The sequence below is a fragment of the Podarcis erhardii genome, assembly GCF_964252035.2.
Source record: "Podarcis erhardii genome assembly, chromosome: 3".
NCBI classification, from domain to species: Eukaryota; Metazoa; Chordata; class Lepidosauria; order Squamata; family Lacertidae; genus Podarcis; species Podarcis erhardii.
In genome coordinates, this window is record NC_138507.1 from 38145276 (window position 1) to 38165147 (window position 19872).

Genomic DNA, 19872 nt, shown 5'->3' on the forward strand with positions numbered 1-19872 from the left:
ATCTGTAAGCCGCTCTTGGGTTCATTAGAGGAAGAGTTTGAATATGAATGCAATCTTTTCTTTTTCCTAGCCATAGAATAAGGACACCAGTAAAATTAAAACCCCCAGCACCTAGATTTATTGAGAGCAAGCAAAGATGCTGTTTTTGCTTGCCAGGGGTATGCTGAAACTGGGAAGGCAGTAAGATGCTTGTGCAAGTGAATAATGAAGAGTGGCATTCAGCCAGCCTTTGCTCTTTGAAGATCTGTTTTTTTGCAGTGTCAGCATCTACCAGAGCCACTGGCAAGAATTCAATAGGTGCTTAAAAACAAGAGCAACAAGAGAGCACTGATGATCAAACACTGGCAAGCCACCCACATTTATGCCAAGACCTGGAAAATACCATTTTATTTCATGTGTGTGCCCACTCGCAAAAAGCATTTTTGAAGATTCAGTTGTTTGTGTCCATGGATGAGAGCTAGTGTGCTGTAGTGGTTTGGAGCAGGGGTGATCTGACCTAACTAATTTTTGCTTCCTGCCATTCTGGTCCCAGATCTCACTGCTTTTTATGACAGCAGCAGGGGGAAAAAGAAAGCTACACTCCTGGTTTGGGGGTATAAGTTGCAAACATTATCCCACTTGAACTGATTCACATTTCAGCTACAAAGCCACTGCATAAGGATCCCCTCTCACAACCCCCATTTTTTTCCTGGTGACCAATGTAAGAACTACGGTAAACTCAGGAAAAGGGAGAACCTATAAACCTTGCCCTGATTGTTCATCTCATACCAATTTTTTGAAGGCAACAAAGGATCCCCCTGTTAAGTTGGGAATTAGGGTTTCCTGCTACTCTTGTTCGGCTTTGGGTGCCTCTTCATTTCACACACCGAAAAAGGAGAAAGAGAATTCTTTATATATAGTGGTAGCCTGCACTGGTGACATGTGGAAGAGTAGACTCAGTATGTACCTCAACTGGCAAATGTGAGAAAACATGCCCTTACTCAAAATAAGGCTACAATACCTGAATGCCCTGTTCCAGGCATTGGAAGTCTTTGGAGGGAACAAAGGCAGGGTATAGTGGGCAGGATTTAACAAAGTCCTGTCAGCAGAAGCCAAACATCTTGAGGGCAACATGTTGGTTACTGCATCCCTAATGGGTATATCCTCACTATTTAGGTTTTTGAATGTGACTGTAAAATTATGGAATTCCTGATCTGGATTCCCACCTGATTCCTAGGTCCAGTTCAGACATGTATCATAAGTGTGGCAGTTTGGTGAAGAAGCTGTCACACAACACTCCCATCCATTCATTCATTCTTCTAGCCATCCCATCATATGTTGGAGCAAATGGTGCAAGCTGAGCAGGCTATTATAATAGATCAAAGACATTCTGCAGTGTTAGCCGAGTTGCTTTATCCTGGCTGCAAAGCATTGTATCAGTTTTATACATTACTGTATATAAACCAAACCTTGCAGTTTCACTAGTTTGTATGTAGCACGGTAACTGCACAGCTTAAATTTAGCAAAGCTGTGTTCTTATATGCTCACATGGATTGGTGACACTGGCAGTCAGGCTCCTGTTTCTATTAAAGGCAGCACTATAGACCTCTGTCTATTACCCTATATGGCAATGGGTCAATGCAGATGGCAGTCAGCACTTGGCTGAACATACTGAATTGATGTCTTTACTACAAAGAAAGAGCAAATGGATGTATTGCTGTTGTTGTAGGAGTAGGCATGGAAATCCAGATGGTGTTGTATTCATTCCATGTGATAGTAAAACTTGGACGTGAAGATTTGCAGCACGATGGTTATATAGGTAGCAAGATGAATGTGTTTCCAAAAACAATATAGGAAGCCAAGACAGATGCTGAAGATGTACTTACTCTCAGCTTCTTCCCACCCTGTCAGAAGGAAAGCCACCACATCCTGAACCAGCGGTGGGCGAGCCACATTTGAAATGGGGTCAGCAAGAGCAAGGATTATTCGAGAATGCTGGATTGATTTTAAGAGTACTCTGTTGATTTGTAATGTTTGCCTTATCATTATTAGCTGCCCCTCAAAATGTTATCTAGATTTTTGTTCTAGTGCTGGATACTAATCACAGTTTAGACAGAGCTAAGTAAACATTGTTAAGACTTACAGGATTGTGGGAAACCCCAGGGAAACTAAGCTTTAAGAGTGGGGCATGAGCTGTGTCATCCCCAATACATGTCTGACCAATCGTCAGGAAATCCCCACATCCCAAGTGAACTATGCTTTGTGCAAAAGCATGCTTTGGTGTGCCTTCCCCCAGTCTCTATTTTCTTGGAGTGGTGTTTAGCTAAGTTTTACTTACAGTAGAGCCATCGACTATATTACGTCTCTTAATTTCAATGGGTTTACCCTGTGTAAAACTTGGTCAAATAACACCCATTATCTTTTGAGTTTATAAGGAAGCCAAAAGCTTTCCTCCCTGATCCTCAGTGTTCAGTGCAAATTAGATGTCTTTGCCATCTAATTTTGTTTTACTGTGGATGATGTTTTAATTTGTTGGAAGCCGCCCAGAGTGGCTGGGGAAACCTAGGCATATAAATAATATTAATGGGAGTTACTGGAAGTTGCTTCCTGCTCAAACTTTTTAGAGCTCTTCAACATAACCAGAACTTAGTTTCCAATTTTGTCAATACTGCATGGTATGTTGGATACTCTTTCAATGTATTGGATGCAGTTTCCTTAGAGTATAGCAGGTGCATCTACTAGTTGCACACTCTGCTATGATTTCTTATGTTTTGACCATTCTTTTCAACTCTCAAAAACTATTGCTGCATGCTAGTCCACATTAGTGTGTACAGTACGTTTCACATCATTAAAACATATTGTGTGAATTTCCCCCCCCCAAATTTCGTAATGCATGTTTGCAGTTGATTACATTTCTATTTCTATTATTTTAAATGTTTCTATTGAATATCAGCATATTAAGGGCTTTGAGTGCACTGGTACCTTTATATTTTCTCCTTTAGCACTTGGCATAGAGGGGGGAAAGCTGCTGCGTACTAACAGCCTTCTAAACATCTAAATACCTAAAAGACTGTACTAATCTGCAATGCTAAACCCCCCTGAAGTCCTTGTAGTTTGCTTGCTCCCAATGTTTAATGAACAGAAAAGTACCTCAAAAAGTACAACTGAAACTGGTGCTTTAAATGTTGCACTGCTAACAGAACATGCATTTTGCCTTTTTAATAATGATTCTATATCTCGTTGAAAATCAGGATTGCTAGTGTCTCTCCACGCATCCTCTTCTAAATGGAAAATTAGCTGTGGTGGGATAGTGTGCTGCTTGTGCGTAAAAGCTTGATCCCTCTGGGGTTTGGCTGGTCATCCAAACCGATGCACTAACGGAGCCCCCAAAGCATGACTCCGTCAGTCGCTGGTAGAATCTGACAGTGGGCGTCTACGGAATTTACGCCAACATAAAAGCTCTTTGACAGACATGCGCTTTCGAGACTCTCTGCGTGACAGTTTCCGGCGAAGGGTGGGCGTTCCCAACGGGGGTCCCGTTACCTCTCCACTACTCTCACTGGAAGCATCCCAGAGCCTCCCCTCCGCTGTGACTCCTGCACTCCCCCTGCTGGTTCCCTCTTCTACTGCAGATTCTCTCCTATTCTCCTGTAGCCTGTCCACTACCTGTCTCTCCGATGGCAGTTCCCTGACATCCACCTCCCCCCCAGGGCCCCCTTCACCCCCTCCCGCCTCCTCTCCCACTGGCGGTGAGGGCGGAAAGCCCCTGAAGGAACTCTCCTCGTCGTCCGAGGATTCTAACACTTCCAGCCACGGCGTACCGTCTCTCTCCCCGTCTTCCTCTTCTTCGTCGGAGTCGGCTTCTTCACCCACCCCTGACTCTGGGAACCCTTCAAACTCTCCTTCCTCATCGGTGGTCCCAAAGTGTTCCCTTCTAAATCGAGCCACGGGTTGCGGTTTTCTTGGGAAACGCTGATGAAATGTTTCTATTAAAACCTCGTCATTGACTACCTCTGCTGGTACCCAAGTGTTTTCCGACTCTGCTTCCCCCTCCCATTCTACCAGATATTCCACCTGATTCCCCTTCCACCTGGAATCAATGATTCCTGCCACGTTCATGTCGCGCTCTCTCTCTTCTATCACGGGCGTTTGGGTGGCCTCTCTCTCACGCTCCCCCCACTCGCGTCCCTCTCGGTACGGCGACAGTAATGACCTGTGAAATACTGGGTGTAATTTCATGTGACTGGGCAGCCTGAGTTTGAATGCCACTGGGTTGACCTGCTGTATGACCTCAAAGGGTCCCAATCTTTTGGGCCTCAATTTCTTACTCCCGCCCTTGAACGGTAGCCCTTGGGTGGACAACCACACCCGGTCCCCCACCCTTATAGTTTCACCTTCCCTCCTATTTCTGTCTGCTTGCTTCTTATATTCTTCCTTGGCTTTCTCTAAGTTAAGTTGAAGCTGACGGTGGATCGCCTCCATCTCTTCAAAAAAATATTCCGCCGCCGGCACGCTCCACCTCTCCCCTCCCTCTCCTGGGAATGCCCGGGGGTGACACCCATAATTTGCCAGGAAGGGACTCATCCCTGTGGACACGTTCTCCGCGTTGTTGTAGGCAAATTCTGCTAGAGGTAACTTATCCACCCAATCATTTTCTCTGTCTTTTACATAACACCTCAGGTATTGTTGTAAAACCCCATTTGCCCTTTCCGCTTGCCCATTGGTTTCTGGGTGCCGGGCAGTTGAGAAATTGAGTTCTACGTGCAGTAAGCTCATAAGTTTCCTCCAGAACCTGGAAGTAAATTGTTTCCCTCTGTCGCTGACCACCCTCAAGGGGGCGCCATGCAACTTGAAAATATGTTCTACAAACAACTTGGCGGTTTCCTCCGCTGTGACTGCATGTGAACAAGCTATAAAATGACACATCTTGGTTAATTGATCTACCACCACCATGACAGCTGTTTTGCCTTTGGATTTTGGCAGGTCCGTCATAAAATCTATGGATACTGCCTCCCATGGCCTTTCGGGCGTGGGTAAGGGTTGTAATAGCCCCGCTGGCGCCACCCTCTCTCCTTTCGCTCGCTGGCACCTGTCGCAACCCCTGACATATTCCCGTACGTCCTCCCTCACCTTGGGCCACCAAAACTCCCTGGTAACCAACCACATGGTTTTGTGCTGTCCAAAATGTCCCGCTGTGGGGCTGTCATGCAACTGCTTGAGTACTCTGCCCCTCAGTTCCCCGTCGGGTATGTACAGTGCCCCTTTGTAATACAACGCCCCGTTCTTTTCTTCGAACCCCCCTGTGTTCTCCTCTGTCCTCCGGAGCTCTCTGAGTTTCTCTTGGGCGTATTCATCGTTCTCCGTACCCTCTATCAGTTCCCTCTGCCCCACCAATGCCGCCCCACACACCCAGCGGTCTTCAGGGATTACATGCCTTGCCTCAGGCGCTCCCTCCCCCTCTAAGTACTCAGGTTTCCTGGAAAGAGCGTCCGCCCTCACGTTCTCGGAGCCGGGCACGTAACGAATCTCAAAGTGGAATTTGGAGAACTCCTGGGCCCATCTCACTTGTCTCTGGTTCAGCACTCGGGCTGTTCTCCAGTATTCCAGATTTTTGTGGTCAGTTCGGACTTGAACCTTGTGCTGCGCCCCAATCAGCAAGTGCCGCCATTTCCGGAATGCTTCATGAATGGCGAGCAGTTCTCGGTCGTACACTGTGTAGTTCCTCTCTGATTTGTTCAACTTCCGCGAGAAGAATGCACACGGTCTCCATTCAGACGTATCTTTTCCCGGCTGGAGAAGAACGGCCCCCACCGCTCGGTCTGACGCGTCAGTCTCCACTCTCATTGGTTGTTGTAGATCCACGTGCAAGAGTTGCTCTTCCGACGCAAACGCCTGCTTTAAGCGTTCGAACGCTTGTTGCGCTTCTCCCGTCCAAACAAATTTCTTTTTGCTACTAAGACAATCCGTGATGGGCGCTGTTAAATGGGCAAAGTTTTTGATGAACTTCCTATAGAAGTTTCCGAAGCCCAGGAACCTTTGCACGTCCTTCTTGGTCTTTGGTGTTTTCCATTCCAGTACCGCTTGAACCTTGCTGGGATCCATGGCCAATCCCTTGTCAGACAACCGGTACCCCAGGAATTCCACCTCCTTGGTATGAAACTGACACTTCTCCAGTTTCACCCACAGCCGGTTTTCTCGCAGCTTGCTCAGTACCTCTCTTACATCTCGCACATGCTGCTCCTCATTGTCTGAGTACACCAGAACGTCATCTAAGAACGCTACGCAGTTCTTGTAGAGCAGTGGCCCCAGGACGTGATTCATGAATGATTGAAAACAGGCGGAGCCCCCTTGTAATCCGAAAGGCATAACGGTGTACTCAAAGGCCCCCAAGGGGGTGAACATAGTGGTCTTCCACTCATCCCCCTTTCTCACACGTATCAAGTTATATGCCCCCCTAAGGTCCAGCTTGGTAAAAATTTTCCCTTTTCTCACCCGTGTTAGAATGTCATCAATTCTGGGCATAGGGAAAGTCACTGGTTCTGACACTGCATTTAGGGCCCTGAAATCACATACAAGCCTGGGCTTGCCTGTGTTTTTTTTGTCCACAAAGAACACTGGGCTGCCCCCCACCGCTCGTGACTCTCTGATGAAACCTCGCTTGAGATTCTTGTCAATGAACTCCCTTAACTCCTGCATCTCACTGTCTGACATTGCATACAGCTTGCCCACTGGCAATTGTGCTCCTGGGAGTAAGGTAATTTGACAATCAAAGGGTCTGTGCGGGGGCAGTTTATCTGCTTCTTTTTCGCTGAATACGTCAAGCAAGTCAGCGTATTGTGGTGGCACCCTCCCTTTGTCCATCACTTCCATCCCTGCTAGAGTGCCCCTGGCGCCTGCCTGAGCCTCTCCCTCCTTGCAGTGTTCTAGGCAATGTGCTGATCCAAAGGAAACCACTCTCTGATGCCAGCCTACTAGCGGATCGTGTAGCGCCAGCCAGCTCATACCCAAGATAATAGGAGCTCCTCCCAAGGTGGCTACGTTAAACGCTATCAGTTCGGTGTGTCGTGCCACCCTCATTATCATTGGTACAGTCTGTTGGCTCACTTCTCCTCCCAACAGCTCCCTCCCATCAATCGTGGTAACCTGCAAAGGCTTACTCAATGGGATAGTCTGTATTTGGTGTGCAGCTGCAAACTCTTTGCTCATGAAATTACATGAGCTACCTGAATCCAATAGCGCCTTTATCTTCAGTGGGTGTCCGTTTGCCAGTTCCAGCAACACCTCTATCACAAGCGCTGGTCTTGGAGGTTCCGGCGTGGGCACATTCATTACTCCCTGGCCTGGCTGCTGTGCCCTGATGTTGGCAACCAGGCGTTGGCTTTTACTGGCTCCGTGATTTCTTCTTCCTCCTTCCCCCCAACAGTTCCCGCCATCCCTTGCCATTCCTTCCTTTGCGGACAGACTCTGGCAAAGTGACCTGGCTGTTGGCAGAGATAGCATCTCTTGCCGCTCTTTCCCTCCTTCTTCCGCCCTTCACTGGTGTTTGAAACTGCGCGCGCGCGCGCTGTTCCAAGTTCCATCGGCTCTGCTGGCGGGAAAGGCTGCTCCGGAATCTCTGGAATGCGGAAGTCCTTCCAACGTTCCCCCTTTCCTTCCCGCTTTTCCATAGCTCTAGCTTCCTGGCGTGCCCCAATGGACAGCGCTGATTTAGTCAGCTGATCCATAGACTCCGCCCTAGGCGCCCGGGAAAGTTCATCTTTCACTGCCGGAGAGAGACCTTCTTCAAACAGCATTTGAATAGGTTCACTAGCAAGGTCCCACCCAAGTCTATGAATCAGCATGGTGAACTCAGTCCAGTACTCACGTACAGATCGGCTCCCCTGTTTACACGCCATTAACTGCCTGCGCACCACTCCCTGCTCGATCTCGCTGGAAAACATCAAGTCCATGGCGCGGAAAAACTTCATTGTGTCCTTTAAGATTTCATTATTGGCTGCCATCAGGGGCCGAACCCAGTCCCTCGCCCCTCCCTCTAGATGGCCAATCACGTACGCCACTCTAGAGTTCTCGTCGGGGAAGTCATCAAACAGTAGATTGAGTGCATATTGCATCTCTGTCCTAAAGGCTTGATAGTTCCGGGGATCCCCCCCAAATTTCTGCACCAGTCCAGGCACCCGTCTGGCAAGTGGGGTGGTCTTCCCCTTATCTGCATCTTGAGCCCTCCTCTCCTCGAGCCTCGCCGTTTGCAGTGCCAGCTGGACCTCCAACGCCCTGTACCTTTGTTCCAGGCTTGGATCTGCGCCAGCTCCCGCTCCTGCTCCTCCGGTTCCGGATGGTTCGCTCATGATGCCTTCTGCTTGCACAAGCTGCTTTCAAGCACTGTCAGATTGCTGTGGTGGGATAGTGTGCTGCTTGTGCGTAAAAGCTTGATCCCTCTGGGGTTTGGCTGGTCATCCAAACCGATGCACTAACGGAGCCCCCAAAGCATGACTCCGTCAGTCGCTGGTAGAATCTGACAGTGGGCGTCTACGGAATTTACGCCAACATAAAAGCTCTTTGACAGACATGCGCTTTCGAGACTCTCTGCGTGACAGTTTCCGGCGAAGGGTGGGCGTTCCCAACGGGGGTCCCGTTACCTCTCCACTACTCTCACTGGAAGCATCCCAGAGCCTCCCCTCCGCTGTGACTCCTGCACTCCCCCTGCTGGTTCCCTCTTCTACTGCAGATTCTCTCCTATTCTCCTGTAGCCTGTCCACTACCTGTCTCTCCGATGGCAGTTCCCTGACATTAGCTTTCATGAAATTTCTAATACACTTCATAAACACACTCCTGTGTATTTATCAATATGTCTATATGAAGAAATATAATAATAATAACAAAAATAAATAAATAAATAAGCAGGAATAATGAGGTAGGGAGCAGAGTATTGGGTTTGAATGAAGGACGTGCACAGTGCTATTATGAGCATGTTTACTTAGAAGCAAATCCCACAGTGCTCAGTGGGTCTTGCTCCCTAGTAAATGTGTTTTGGATTGGAGTCCCTAAATATGTCCTTGCTGAGAGGCCTTGGAACAAGCTGCTGTCTCAGCCAAGCCCGCAACACAGAGTTGTTGAAAGAGTACATGGCATTCGTTCGCGAACATTTCACTGAATTGCATACAATGAAAAAAACTGAATGATTAGGTGAAAGCTATTGTCCTGGGAGAAAGATTCAGTCATAGCTGGGGGACCAATATGGAAGTTTGCAATATTTGCCAGGAATCTGTTGAAAATGCTGCATGCTTTGAGAAATGATTCAGGGTCCAGTCCACCCAGACTGCTGGTTGCTTTGCATGACACTGACTGGCAATATGTGCAAAATGAAGTACTGGATTGGGATAGATGGGTGACTCACACAACCACCAAGTTCCTGACATTTGGGCTTTGTTGTTATCCCCAGCCCATGGCAGCTTCTTACGTATGGTGCACAGGTGATGTGATTCATTCTGCATGAATGTAAGCTAGCCATTGGAGCACCACTACCAACCCACAAATGCATGAACCTGATTATCATAGGAACTAGAGGAGAGGAGCAGAAGTTCAGCCATCTCCACAGTGGCAAGAATTCCGTTTCTGCACCCAACACCATGCTTTCTCCAGGCAACCTATGTGTGTGGAGGAGGCACTCAGTACATTGCTCTATCAGTTTGTGCAGTTGCTACATCAGCCTTTTTAATTCTTAGAACAACTGTACTTATCGATAAGGTGGAGAGAGTTCCCAGTTCCCTATTGCCAGTTCCAGAGACACTCTGATTAATGTAATTTATGTGTATCAGCTTCTTTTAAAAGGCAATCCTATGCATGCCTACAAACAAACAAAAAAATTAAGCTCCACTGAATTGAGTGGGACTTACTCCCTGGTAAGTGTGTATAGGATTGAAGCCTAGATCCCTTGTTTTCCTTTTTTTGTGAAAAGTAATAAACTAAGAAAAATAAACCTGTAATTATAGATGCCAGAAGTAGGAAAGCGGGTTCTGTGGCTAAAACAACACAAGGATTACAGAGCATGGTAATATAGATATATCTATGGAGGGGGGAAAGGGGGGTGTTGTGCTGGGACTGACTCTGCTGCCAGTCACAGTAGATGAGACTTTCTAGATCATGGATACCCAATGTGGTGCCTTTTAGGTGTTGGACTACAACTCCCATCAACCCCAGCCAGCATGGCCAGTGCTCAGGGATGATGGGAGTTGGAGTCTAACAGCAACTGGAGTGCACCACAGAGGTTCCCCTGGTCTAGAGGAACACATATCTTTGTACACCATGGGCTGTGGTGGAAATAGACAATTTCAAAGACATATTTTGTATCTAGCAGTGTAACATGGCGCTTAAATTCCATCCATGCTCAGAGGTCATTCAATATTTTTCATTTGATTGAATAAACAAAAAACCCTTATTTCGCATTTAATCTGGTACCAGTTAAAACTTCATTAAGAATGCATACTGGGTCTTAAAAGGCACTGATATATGAAATACATAAGATACAATTCCTGCCATCAGTTACCTCTATGATATCATTATTTTACAGATTATTTTTTTTAAAAAAAGTCATAGTACTGCAGTACTGTGTAACGCACAATAGTACAGCTATGCAAATGTGTCTGAAATGGGGCTCTAAATTCAAGCTAAATAACGATGGCGCTTTTTCTTACTCGAAATAAATAAAAAGTAAACGCTGACTTTTTGGGGTACTTTTCAGTTTCCTTGCCACAAAAAAAGCTTTTTTTAAAAAATATTATACACTAAATGTTCTGTTTTCTCCCTATTTTGTTGGATGAACAAACAGAGGTAGATGGTCCCCCTCACTAGATAGGAGCCGACCCACTAGTCCCCGGATTCAAATCCAACATGCATCTCCGGAGGATGACAGGTACTAGCCAGCCCCTCCTAAATGAAAAGTGACTTGATGAATCTTGCCAAGAAGTTTCTAAAGGCATGTATTTTTTTTAAAAAAATTACATTTTCCAGGAATCTAGGATAGGACACTAGAAAGCATTTCATACCTGAATTCTACTCACGGTATTACAAAGCACCTCTGATGTCCGTGCAGTCAAATGCTGAAAAATGTCCTGCCTAGTTGACAAATTAGCCTTGCCCAGTGTGGTGGGCTGCCTATGGAGTCGGGGATTGGAAGAGGATATCCATGATTCATACAGGTGCCCCTCCTCTGTGTCATCAGGACACAGAGATCCAAAACCATGAAGCCTTCTGTTTTGAGCCAGCCTATTTTGGAATCCCAGATACAGGGTTTCCAGCAAGAAGGTGAAGTACATATATGAGGGAAGGAACCAGAATTGTTCTGGTGATAATAAGCAGCAATAAATCTTACAGTACCCCAGTAGATACTGGAGTTGAGATGAGTTGTTTGGGTTTTCATGCTGTGTAACAAATCATCACTTCTTTCTCTTTAGCCCCTGGTAGTCTCAATAGCAGAGAACCTTCCACACAGTGTCTCTCATCTCTCAACAGCAAGTGGGCAGCCATATTTTGAATTTTAAATTGGTGCTTTATAATCCTCTTGAGCTGCAGTCCTTAACACAGCTTACTAGGGAGTAAGCCCCACTGAACAACAATGGGACTTGCCAACTGAGCAAACTTCCACAGGATTGCACTGCCATGTATTGAATTCAGCAGGCAGTGAGAGGGGTTCAGAGTGCCTCAAGGCCACAATCCAATACGGTTAGGCAACCTTCGGCTCATTTAAATCAGTGATCTTGTCTGCTTAACAGCCCGTTAAACTATGGCCTATGGGCAGCTTTTGAAAAGGCACAGGCGTTTCAGTTCACGACAGTATAACTTACTTTGTGCAATTGGTGTATTTAATCATCTCGTAACTAAAAATCCCAAGGGCAGGCTTTCTCTACAAGATAGCAATCATCAAACAATTTCAGTGCTTGTGGATTTCTCTTTATATGCTGATTGGCCAAATGTGATATATATTTGGTGGTGGTGGTTGTTTTTGTTATGGTTTTCTTATTTGAATGTTAGTGTCATGTTGTTCTTAGATTATAAGCATTTTCTCTTTCATTGCTTGTAACAGGTCCTCTGTATATGTGCATGTATTAAGTTACTGAACCATTATTTAAAATAGCTAGGTTTTCTACACACACCTCCTCCATGCTGTGTGCCATATCTTGACAGCATTCCCATTCATTTTAATCCAAAAATTATTAGTATTGGTAACTGCACATGAAATAATTTTATCAAAGAAATGATAAATATGTATGTGGAGGCAAAATGGAGGCAAAAGCTAGAGATTCACATTTTTAAAATTGTGATCCACTGATTTACAGTTGCCTAAGGCTGCTTTCTTTAACAAAGGCAGGGGAATAGTTAATAAAGCTGGCATCAGAATAATTTTGCTCTATACCCAGTATAATAAATTGGTTCTTAAGCTAAAAGCACAGGATCTGCAGTAGATAACTGGAATTCTTTCTCTCTCGAAGTACTGCAGTTACTGAAAACAATAATCAATAATATCTATATATGGCATTCTTAGGTAATTTTGACCAATATTTATTTCTACAAATCCAAACACTAACCTTGCAAACATTCACCTCAAGGGGACAAATTTGGTTGTCTTATCAGCAGGAGTAATGAAAATAGTAAAGCCAAACTTTAGTTTATTCACTGCAGATGAACTATTGTTTGTTATTTCTGTCTTTATACTTTATTAATGTTTTCTGTTACAATTGTTGCAATGTCACATTTTTTAAAAACAACAACAACACCACTCCTATTTCTGAAACACTGAAAAGGAGAGATCAGAAATCTTGCTTGGATGTACTACAACAGGAATGTTTTTGGTTCATAGAAATATCTTGATGCATGTCTCCATCTTCACTGCATGTGACCATCTCTCTGTTTCTATCTGTTTCTGTCCATTCTGTTCAACTTTCACTTCCATGTTTCCAAATCTTGTGAAGAACAACAGCGCTGGAGTCTTGCATTCCAAAACAAGACAGCTTAAACCTCCTAAGTGCTAATCCGGAAGAAACACAGAGGTATCTTGCTAAGTTGTCTTGAAACTCGCTGTGCATAAAATACCAAGTAGTGTTTGATAAGCCATACCTTCGTAGCTCTGTGTCATGCCAGTCTTATTTGGCATTATTTCTCATTCCCTTAAATTGTGTGGGGGGTGGGGGTTAGTATATAATAATAGATTTAGTTCAAGGAAGCAGGAATATATATATATATATGATGTGAAAAGTCATTATATATGAACTGCAGTCTTAAAAACTGTATGTAGCACACAAGAAGTCATGTAAACACTGCCAAAAGAACCTATTTCTGGGAGAAGGGAAAATGCATAGAGGGCAGTGTAAGTGACAGACATCATCAGACCTTTTGAAGAAGTCTCCATGAATGTAAAGTAATTGGGGTGTAGAACAAAGTTCAATAAACAAAAGGTTCCAGGAGTCATTTCAGACCCAATACGAGGGAACTAGGCTAGGACAATGTACAACAAAATGGACCTGAGATGGAGGACAAGGAACCATCACTAACTAGTCAAGCACGTTATATGATGGGAAGCCGGCACGTTATATGATGGATATCATCCTAAGGGATAAGGCAACGTAACAAGCGTGTAGCTACTCCAAAGCTGAACCCCAGGAAATGCAAGATCTTGGACTATAGCGAGTCTGAAGCACCAACCTAAGGCATGACAGGGCTAGTTATAAAGAGTTTGGTCTTTTTAAGTCTCTTGAGGCACAATGGGTTAAAGTCAGTGTTTGCTCAGTAAAGATGTTACCATAGCTTAGGCCTCTATTTTGATTTTCATAGTCAGTCTGAATTAGTTAGATGATCTGATGGACATAAAATAAGCAGGGCCTGTGTCTTTGGCCCAAATCATTGTTTAAAAGTGTTCCAAACTTCCAAACCCTGCATTTTTTCTTCTTTTCCATGTCATACTGATGGCAGACTTGATTGCTCTGGTTTGAGAATAAAGGAGACGGGAATGTTTTGCCAATTGTCCCCTTGGCATAAATCAGGCCTTGAATTCTACAAGCCAGAATTCATTCATGTCAATTTTTCAAAACTTTCACAGAGAGATTTACCAAGAGCTCTTCAATACCTCCTCTTTTCCTAAGCCATTAGGTGCTTTTAGAATTCATGACTTTGGGCTTGTCTTGATAATGCCCATGAAACTGAGACATTGTTTCTGATCCCATGCTTGGACAAGAATACCAAGAAGCCTTTTAAAATGCTGTGGTAAAACATTATTGTATTGATTAATTTGTGGTCCTAAAACTTGGTACACTGAAAATAGCTTCTTGGTAGATGGTTGTGTGACTATGAAAACACAAAAGGTATCTCAGATGAGAAAAGCAACAGAGAACAATTGGTTTATACCAACATGGACTATTGGTCCATCTAGCTCAGCATTGTCAACACTGATTGGCAGAGGTGCTCCAGGATTTCAGTTAGGGGACTTTCCCAGTCCTACCTGAGGATGCTAGGTATTGAATCTGTGACCTTTTGCTTGCAAAGCATTGCACCATACCATTGAGCTACAATCTGACAGCTAGTTAATTTGTATGTTGTGGTAAGAGTATTCTAGAACATATGAATCTAGAACACCATAATGTCCAACCTAGAGAAAAAACTAAAAAAAGCTTGATTCAAACACTCATTAATTTTATATTGGTTTAGCAATTGAAATATCAATGAATTTATAGTCTGATGCCTTTATCTTATCACGTTATTTAAAACAGGGGGAGATTTTTCACATTCTTAAGCTCAGATTAATTAAAATAGAGTTTTATTGTCATGGAGTATTTAATCGACTGCATTGTTTGCCATCTGTGTTACTTGAAAGTGTGATGCAAAAGCAGCCTGTCACATTTTAACCTAGAGATAATGTCATTTCCTACCACATTTAACATTACTTTGGGGTGAATTCTAAAATTTCACAGGAGCAATTTCATTCAGGAGCAAGTGGGTGTGAAAGTGCTGCAAATAGTGATATCAAATAGGTTAAATCTTGTTGTTTCTGTCCTTGGTGAAGCCTTCATAGTCATACATTTGTTGAGTGTTGTTGCTGGCAGTTCTTTTATTGAAATTCCATATTTACTAGCCATTCATAAAACCTTCCATCTGCTTGAATTTCTGTGATATATTTCCTGGATCACATGCTTTCCTTCCTTTTTTCATATTTTTTTTTTTGGACATCTCATTTCACAGGCATCCCAGAAAGGTGGAAAGATATAGCACCCAAAAACAGACTAGGAAAGGCTCTGCGTCTGAAACAGAAAGGTAGGACTGATGGGCTACTGGAATTGTTCACATGCCGTGACTTCGTATGCTGAGAATCTGACAAAAAACCACAAGTAAATATTCTGCTGCAGATAAGTTGAAAAACCTATTGGGTTGTTTCCAGTATTTGTACTAGAGGGCTAGATCCTGAAGGACAACTGGCAAAGGACATCTCTATGGCAGCAGGTAGCTTAGTTTGCTAGAGCATGATGCTGAGAATGGCAGGGTTGCAGATTCAGTACCCATAAGGGACAGCTGGATATTCCTGCATTGCAGGGGATTGGACTAAATTGATCCTCCAGGTACCTTTCAACCTGTGATTCTACACTGTGATTCTATACTATCATTGTATGGCCAGCCAATGAGGCTCTGAGCTTCTGAGCCTTAGCCCCTGGAGAACCTTCACTCTTGATGCAGAGGGTGAGAAGTCAAAATAAAAACCCTCCCCATCACCCAGATATTTTGCACCTATAACATTTTATATACTACTTTCAGAAAGTAGCAATAAATGAGAAAAATGGGTGAAGGAGACAGTAGGAAGCTTAACAAGGAGCATCAAATTATAATAGTGTGTTGCATCCAATGTGTTGTTTTATGCGAGTGTACAACACTTTTCTTAGATCCCTTGTGTGTCTTAGTGACTATCCCACCCCTACCCCAACCACCCAAAGCTTCTCCCTATGGTTGGAGAACCCTCCATAACAGTTTAGCATATGGTGAGGGCAAACAGCAAAAATTGGATATTGCTTGACATGTGGACACATGTGCTTTCTGCTGCTGCAAAGTAGCCACAATGCAATATAATGTGCAAAATAATTTTTGCAACAGGGTTTGTATATACTCCTTTCATACCCTGTGTGCTTAGCAGGCCAGTAAATATATGAGCTATTGACATAACATGAAGTACAAATGTTAATAAATGTTCCTTTAAAAAAAAATAAAATTTCTGTTTCATTGTCCACTAACTGTACTGCTGCATGGCTTCTGTTTCTTCCTTACCCTTTGTTTAAAAGAACATATAAAAACTCTTCAATATATATATATATATATATATATATATATATATATATATATATGGATCCATGCTCAATTCAGTTGAAGGTGCCAGCCAATTTTTTAAAAGCAATTTTTTAAAAGCAATGCATTGCAGTTACAATGCATGGGGAAGGCATTCTGACTCCATACACATATCAAGTTCTTGCATCACAGGCCAGAGCTTTACTTTCTGAAGTGTGAAGTTCATTCAAATAGGAATTAATTGAGAGTATATCATTCGGGGTATGGATTTGTTCAAAGACTTGATTGACTAGTACATTAAGAGGAGATCTACTGTAGTTGTTTCTGTTGTTACTCTTTTTAAAAGCTAAACATTACTGTCAATGCCTCTGAAGTCCAGCTATAATTCAAGTGGCCGAGCACACACAACAGGGCCAGAAAGGGCTTTGTGGGAAGGGAGGGAAGCTTGGGAAGATGTGTGTGTAAGAGAGGAAAGCCAGAAGAAACTTGGGCTGAGTGGCTTAACTTTTCTTCACAACGAACTGAGTTTCTGCCTCCTCCCTCCCCAAAGGGATCATTTCTACTCTCCTCGTCTGATCTGAGATGCTGGGGCTTGGCTTGCTATCACCGAGACATGCTGCTAACTGAGGCATCTTCTGGTGCCTACTTTTTGCAGGGACATTGGTGAGAGGTGGAGCACTGGAGGGGGAGGGGCTATTAGGTAGGTTGGGGGAGGAGGAAGAGGACTTGGTGGCATGGGAAAAGTCAAGTTGGTGGCGTCTAGCAAACCACCCCTTCTTCCTGATTTTGGCACCAGTAAATTAGAGCAGTGCCAACAACTCCCCCTCCCTGGTGACCAGCTCACGAAGCGCCGGAGCAAGCAGCCCAAGTAGTGGCGGGGGATGCGGGGGGCTGTACTGGGTACCCGGCGTGCTCTGGCGGCTGCACACCTTGCACATGGGGCTCAGTAATTATGATTGTGAATAATGCATGGGGACAAGTGCGGGTTCGTCCGGCTCCAGCAGACTCGGGCTGCATATGTAAATGAGGGAGGGCACTCAGCAATTAGCTGCTTCAGTCCCAAACCCGGACATTTTGCCAAATTTTAAAAATCCTCCCCGACAGAAATTTTAACCCTGAAAAAGAGGACATCTCCAGGAAAATCTGGACATATGGCAACCCTACCTTACTCCAGACACTCACTCTTGAAAGTACTTTTTCAGAATGAATGTTTTTAGCCCCAGAGGCAGGGAACAGGTCCCAGCTGGCAAACGGCATTTGTTGTCGTTGCTTGTGCAGGTGGAAATCAAACAGTGGAGGCAAAGGGGCAGGGCTTTTCTTGAACCAGCGATCATCCAGCACTCACAAAGTATTGCACCTTTCCCAAGCGGCCTTAGGGAGATTTGTGTTCTGCTCACTTGCTGTGTAAGGGAAGATGAAAGATGGCTGTCCTGTTAGACTCTTGCCTGTCAAGCTTATTCTCATATGCCCTTTTCTATCTCTTCCTCCTTTCCTTTCCCCTTTTGTTCTTGCCTCTTTCTCTCCTCATGTCAGCAATGAGAAATGAGTATAGCAGGCAGAAGATCTGAGTGAGGTCCTTTTGCAGTAATAATTCAATTTAAATTGCTAGATTAAGGAGGTTTAAACATGTCAGGTTTAGTTTAATATGCAGTAAACTGCTTTGAGATTTTTCTTAAAAATACAAAGCGGTATGGCATAGTAAATAAATAAATAAATAAATAAATAAATAAATAGGTTCCTGTATTATTTGCATTCATTGATGATGCCCTTCATAGTACAGTTTCTGACTATAGTGGTACCTCTGGTTACGAACTTAATTAGTTCCGGAGGTCTGTTCTTTACCCGAAACCGTTCTTAATCTGAGGTACCACTTTAGCTAATGGGGCCTCCTGCTGCCGCCATGCCGCCGGTGCACAGTTTCTGTTCTCATCCTGAGATAAAGTTTTTAACCTGAGGTACTACTTCCAGGTTAGTGGATTCTGTAACCCGAAGTGTTTGTAACCCGAGGTACCACTGTATAGGCTTGAGGCCAATTAAGCTGGGACTAACCTGAGCCAACTCAGGTTTGCCTGTGGAGGTTAAAAAGGGATTGTTTTGAAGCATTTATATGACCATACATGATAAGGTTTGGTGGGAGGGGTTCCTCCACCCCACATGCATCAAAGTGCTCCAGTTACATCTGGCTGGTAGGGTCAGTAAGGTTGGCCACTGTGAGAACAAGATGCGGGCCTTGATAGGCCATTGGCCTGACCCAGCAGGCTCTTTTTATATTCTTAGTATCAGCTTATCTTCCCACCTTGGACTCCTCCAAGTGACCTACCAGTTAGTCTTTTTTATTTATTTATATTCACATTTACGACACAATTTACGACAGGGAGTTATGCACAGAAAAGCCTATTGATTTCCAAGATCTCAGGTGCATTCAGCTCTTGTTTATTTTTAAAGTGTATTTGCAAGACGGTGCTATAAGAACACTTTGCTTGCTTGCTTATTTATTTATTTGCCTTATTAAAACCTTTTAAGATTTCCGGTAATAAAATCTGTAAATGGCAACAACAGAAGTGTCGTATCTTGTCAATATAAATACATTGTTTCACTTCCTGTTACATAAATGCCAGTTTTAAAATTCCCAAACATTTAAGGCTTGAATCTAAAAAGTTCAGCAGGGTTGTCAACAAATGTCCTTTCTTCCCGCCCTGTCAGAGAGTGTTTGACGCTTCAGGCTTTTCAAGTCACTGTAGGTCACGAGCCTTCATCTTGGATAAGGAATTGCAAGTTTTACAAATACCCACAGCATAAAGTGGCCATATGGGGAGGGGTTTTTTTTTTATGAGAGCCATCTCTGTATGTGTGAATGTACTGTGCTTCATGAAAAGTGCTGTCAGGGCAGATATAAATACAGCAAACTCTGACTCTTACCCACATGAATAGCAATCATGGAAACCCCCCCCCCCCCGCCCCAATCAACCGATTGCCAAGCAATTGGCAATTTAGCCTAACCATCACTTAGCAGTGGCTATAATTTTGCCTAGAATATATGAGCCACCTGCTGGAAGTAAAGCATTAGTGCAGGGAACATAATGAAATCTAGAATGTTTGTTACTGGTATTATATATTTTATCGCTGGCCTTACAAAGCCCCCCATTGGGGTTAGACAGCAGACTTGAACCTCCCCGCATAGGTCTCACTGCTTTCATGTACTCTTTTGTAGGCTTATTGCCACAATCATGCAACTGGGTGGCTTTGATGTAATAAAGCTATTTCACAGAGCTGGCTAACAAGTAACCTAGTAAAATAATAAGGTATAGTGCTATACATTCCATTGGGAGAGTTTCTCCCATCACTGTTACGTTGTAATGGGGGGAAAGTCATCTCCCAAATGTTAGAATTCTTTGAGCATTGGATGCTTGGTCTCTCACACAATAAGGATATGGCTGTGGGTGAAAATAGACAGCTACTTCCCACACAGTTGACACTTAATAACTATGCCACAGCTTACTTCTAATTCCATGAAGATGGAACATAATAAAGAAAGAAAAAGGAGGGTGGGGAGAGACCCAAACAGATTCATCTGTATGC

The 19872-nt window shown here is 43.9% G+C and overlaps 1 protein-coding gene across 50 annotated transcripts in view; it reads left to right on the top strand.

Moving 5' to 3' along the window:
- The window catches only part of RIMS1 (regulating synaptic membrane exocytosis 1), a 241493-nt gene that overhangs the window by 156465 nt on the left and 65156 nt on the right, over window positions 1-19872 (top strand). For 19 of the 50 annotated variants that reach the window (XM_081856706.1, XM_081856711.1, XM_081856739.1 and 16 more), the window contains one exon: window positions 15205-15276. The exons of 16 other annotated variants lie outside the window; for them this stretch is intronic. In XM_081856706.1, the coding sequence (XP_081712832.1) occupies window positions 15205-15276 (72 nt within the window). Of the gene's footprint in view, window positions 1-10804; window positions 10889-12944; window positions 13023-15204; window positions 15277-19872 lie in introns of all 50 variants that reach the window. 15 more of the 50 variants (XM_081856705.1, XM_081856738.1, XM_081856749.1 and 12 more) reach the window with 2 other exon arrangements.